At 49.3% G+C, this 4380-nt stretch overlaps 1 protein-coding gene across 1 annotated transcript in view; it reads right to left on the bottom strand.

Moving 5' to 3' along the window:
- Window positions 1–3942, bottom strand: part of UHMK1 (U2AF homology motif (UHM) kinase 1) — a 4642-nt gene extending 700 nt beyond the window's left edge. Inside the window, exons 1-2 of the mRNA XM_015412003.1 lie at window positions 3855–3942; window positions 2369–2661 (exon numbers count right to left, since the gene is read on the bottom strand). Coding sequence (XP_015267489.1) covers window positions 2369–2661; window positions 3855–3942 — 381 coding nt within the window. The remainder of the gene's footprint in view (window positions 1–2368; window positions 2662–3854) is intronic.
- Window positions 3943–4380: the final 438 nt, after the last annotated feature.

The raw sequence follows: 4380 nt of genomic DNA, 5'->3' as shown, positions 1-4380 counted from the left end.
CACTCTTTCATCTAAATAGACCAGAGTTCCCCAACATGGTGCCCGCCAGCACTTCCTTTGGTGCCTGCCAAGCTTTTCAGAAACCAGGTGGAACCATTGTAAGGCAGGAGTTGTTACTGGCTTCCCTCCCTCAAATGAAAGGTTTTCCACTGGAGGATCAGGAGGGCTGGTAAGCAACTGGGTTTTCCATGGTCAGTGTGTGGCTCCATTCCCCCTTTAGGATTCCCTGGTTCCCAGGAGGCCTGAGAGGGGAGGCGTTGCCTGCAACTAGAGTACTGGAGGCACCAAGCCTTGGCCCAGGAGAGCTGGGCCCACCAGCAGGGCATGAAGCTGAGGCATGCCACAGACTCAGCTCCCCGTCTATAAAAAGAGGAGCTCAATTACATAACTAAGTAAGAGAAAGCCCAGAACACTAATGGATCTGTTATTAATGAAGTGTGGCGAAGAACAGTGATAAGGAAACCATAGAAGCAGCTCCACTGGTTTACATAACTTCAAACTACCGTAACAAATAAGTTTCAGTACACAACCTCCTTCACCTCACCTCATTGATAAAGTATCTATTGCTCTTCTGCATTTTCTGTCACTTGGCTAGTGGAGAAGATTCCTACAAGACCCATCAGCTACACCGGGGCTTGAATCTTTGTAAACTAACAAGCTTCATCACTCTAACAGTATACATCTAGTGCTCATGTGAATTAATGACCACCTGCCTTCACCCCACTGCTAGTAACTACCAAGTGTGGCGTGATAATGGCCTAGAATGATTTCATACCCTAAAAAAACCCCACCATATATCTTAGTTATCAGTATGACCCATTAGAGGTGCCAAAAGCTCGGAGAGAATGTGTTCTGTCCCTTTAAGGTAAAGGTTTCCCTTGCTTGAAAGCTAGTCGAATCCGACTCTAGGGGGCAGCACTCATCTCCGTTTCCAAGGCGAAGAGCCAGCGCTTTACGAAGACTTTTCTGTGGTCATGTGGCCGACATGACTAGATGCCGAGGCGCACAGAATGCTGTTACCTTCCCACCAAAGTGGTTCCTATTTATCTACTTGCAATTTCTTACTTTTGAACTGCTAGGCTGGCAGGAGCTGGGGCCAGAGATGGGAGCTCACTCCGTCACGCAGAGTCTTGAACTGCCGAACTACAGACCTTCCAGTCTGCAGCTCAGTGTCCTAATCTTTAATGGGGTGTTATTTATTAAGTGATGGTCCCTAAAACCATGCCATGGAAAGCTTCACCTGCTGGATCCTACAGGATTCTAAAGGAACACGATGGGTTTTTTTCCTCCATGTCTGCTGGCAACGTGATGGTTCACAGTGAAAGAAAGGTGCACTTATTTTTTGCATAAAGGATTCAGGAGAGATTTTTTCAAAAGTGCGACATACACAAAACATAATGAAGGCTTCCTGCTCTTAGCTCATGGAGATGTGTGAACAGTTTCGTAACTGGAGACAGACATCAGTTTCAAACAGAGCTGAAAGTGTTCTGAAAGAGGTACTGCTTCCTATGGTATACACACTTCCTTTTGTTCAGCTGCTCTTTGGACAAAAAAGGGGTTTGCAGGTTCTTGAAACAAAATGCAAAAGCTGGCATAACCAGTTTACCAGCTGTAAGAGGAAGCAGTATATATACCATGTGCAGTAATCCATCCTTCAACGTTTTTGAGGGGGAGGGGGTAGTTGGCAAATGCCGGGACGCTGGGCTACAGTTAGATTCAGCTGACAAGGACCACCTAAAAATATTCAGCCACCTGACTTTCTGCAGCAATCCTGATTGCTGGATGCCCCCTCGCCTTCAGAGACAGACAGACAGAGACAGAGACAGAGACAGAGAGACAGAGAGACAGAGAGAGAGAGAGAGAGAGAGAGAGAGAGAGAAAGGTCAGTGACGTCTCTCAAAAGACAGCCTAAACAAGAGGTATCAAACTCATTTGTCACGAGGGCTGGATCTGACATAAATGTCACTTTGTCGGGCTGGGCCATGCGTGCCATAAAACATTACGCCAGGCACCAGAGGTATAAACTCTTCTATAAAGGACAGCAGCTGGTCAGCTCCGATTTGGTGTATCCTCACTGCAAGGCCCCCATGGCCTGGGAGGGGGTGTAGAGGAAAACCCCCATGAGCGGACTGATGCAGTGCAGCACTGGGCAGACACTCCCGCACTGCTTGACTGCTGCAGACGTGGTTGTTCTGCTGTGCTGAAGCCACAATTGGAGTGGCTCCCCACCCCCCAGCAGCCTCCTGTTCCCTCCCCTGCACCAGCTGCTCGCGGGCCACATAAGAGCCCTGGACAGGCCAGTTCCGGCCCCCGGGCCTTACGTTTGACACCCCATGGCCCTAGACAGTTTCCGTGTTGCTTGGCCAACCTGATTCCCTTCTTTGAAGCTGAGTCCAAAGTCAATGAGCTTGAAGCACTCCTGCTCCGCACTCCAGAGGATGTTGCGCGGCTTCAGGTCAGCGTGCACGTAGCCCTTGTGGTGGAGGAACGCCACGGCTTCCAGGACATCCCGGGCACAGTGCTGGGTCATCCACATGGAGCAGCCGTGCTGACTGGAATGCACCAGGAGCTCTGACACACTGATGTCCAGCAACTCCAGGAGAAGAGAGTGAGAGGGGCCCTTGGTAGAAGAGCAGCTCGTAAACACGCCGTACAGGGTGACTGCAAAGAGAGAGAGCCGTCAAAAACATCAGCAAGCGTTGTTACGCCACCTACAGGACTTGGGAAATAAAATGGAAGTCCAATGGCACCTTAAAGCAGGGCCCCCCCAGCTGGGTGCCTTATGGGTGACACGTTTCCTGGCACCCAAGTGTTTGTAGGATGCAGGCAGGGACAGGCGGAGCTTTTGCCCAGCAAGAATTCTGATTGGCTGTGCAGATTTTTATTAGTGTTGCTTTAGCAGCTGCCGCCACCACCACCACCGCGCATGGATTTGTACTGTGTGACTGAAGGAAAGCTGCGACAGCTATTTCATGTTTGGCCCTGCCTTCTGCGGCACTGACTGGCAGTGTTCCCTCTAAGCTGAGCTAGTGTGAGCTATCTCACAGTTGTTTAGCCTCCAGCTCACATGTTTTTGGCTTAGCTCGGGAAGGATGGGGCTCCAGAGCACACTAATTGATGCAGCAGCCAAATCACTCGCTCACAGCTTTAATGCCAGGAGCTCACAAAGTAGGATTTTTGCTCAAAGGACTCCACAGCTTAGAGGGAGCATCGTTGACAGGCTCAAAGGGTTGGGGACCCCCTCCCCTGAAGACATTTATTTCAGCATGAACTATCGTGAGCCACAGCTCAGTTCTTCATAACCTCAGCTGAGCACTGAAGCAATCCCTGCAGCGTTATTCAGGCACTCTTCCTAGGGCCTTCCTTGGGTACTTGCCTACCCACTGGCAACTAAGCGCCCTCTGCATCTGCAAGACAGATCATCTTTCTAGGGAATGTATCCTTTGCTCCCCCGATCCTGTCAAAATATAACTGACAAAACATTACAAGAACCCGGCCGCCTTATCTTTATCTCCCTGGAGTATTTTGGTTTGATTAGCATGTGGCTGCATTACAGAGAAGATCCTGGCTAATATTAATAACGGCTAGAGGATTCAAATACTAGAACACACACAGTCATTTGCACAGATCCAACCCATTCCAAGCTGAATGCCTGCAGCAATATGGTGTCCCCACCGTTTGGCGGGGCCCACAGGGGGGGAGCGCGGCCTCCCCTCCCCTCCCCCCCGGCAGCGGCGCTCTGCACATGCTCGCTGGCCTTCGTACCAGTTGTCATCAGGGTAATCCTAATGAGCCAAATGCTCAGACTAATTTTTCCCAGAGGAAGCTACCCTCGGGGATTTAAAATGGCCTACCCACACAGGTATCCTCAGTCCAGACCCGGCAGGTTTCACTGAACTGTGCACCTGAGCTACCACTCATAGACGTATCATAAACCTTCATGGCTCCTTAAATCGGGAATAGAATTGTTCTTTGGTACACCTGCCCCTCCTGCTAATGGCAAAAGAAAAAAGGAGGGGAGCGCAATATTTTTGTTTGCACAATAGTTTATTTTTTGGTTTGGGGTCCTTTTTTCTTTTGCTCCTTTCCTTTCCTCCCGCCCTCAAATACTGAGAAATTCATGTACAATACGCTTAGAGAATGGTAGAACATACATAACTATTTTCCTTTCAAAATCATCTTCCTTTTAAGCCATGCAAACTGGGACTGGTAAATATGATTTTGTTATCCCTCTTTACTCTGGGAATTGCCATCTTATATGCTGCCCGTGCTTCGGCAACTAGCTGTGCATGTGCAGTTCCGGTACCCTACGGGAACTGCCAGATAAAGAAAGCCCCAGGAGAATACATGTTGTGTCAAATGAAAGAGTACTATGCCAAT

The sequence above is a fragment of the Gekko japonicus genome, unplaced genomic scaffold (assembly GCF_001447785.1).
Source record: "Gekko japonicus isolate JY-2015 unplaced genomic scaffold, Gekko_japonicus_V1.1 scaffold844, whole genome shotgun sequence".
Lineage (NCBI taxonomy): Eukaryota > Metazoa > Chordata > Lepidosauria > Squamata > Gekkonidae > Gekko > Gekko japonicus.
The sequence above is the reverse complement of the archived record's forward strand: the minus strand, read 5'-3'. Positions and strand labels throughout refer to the sequence as shown.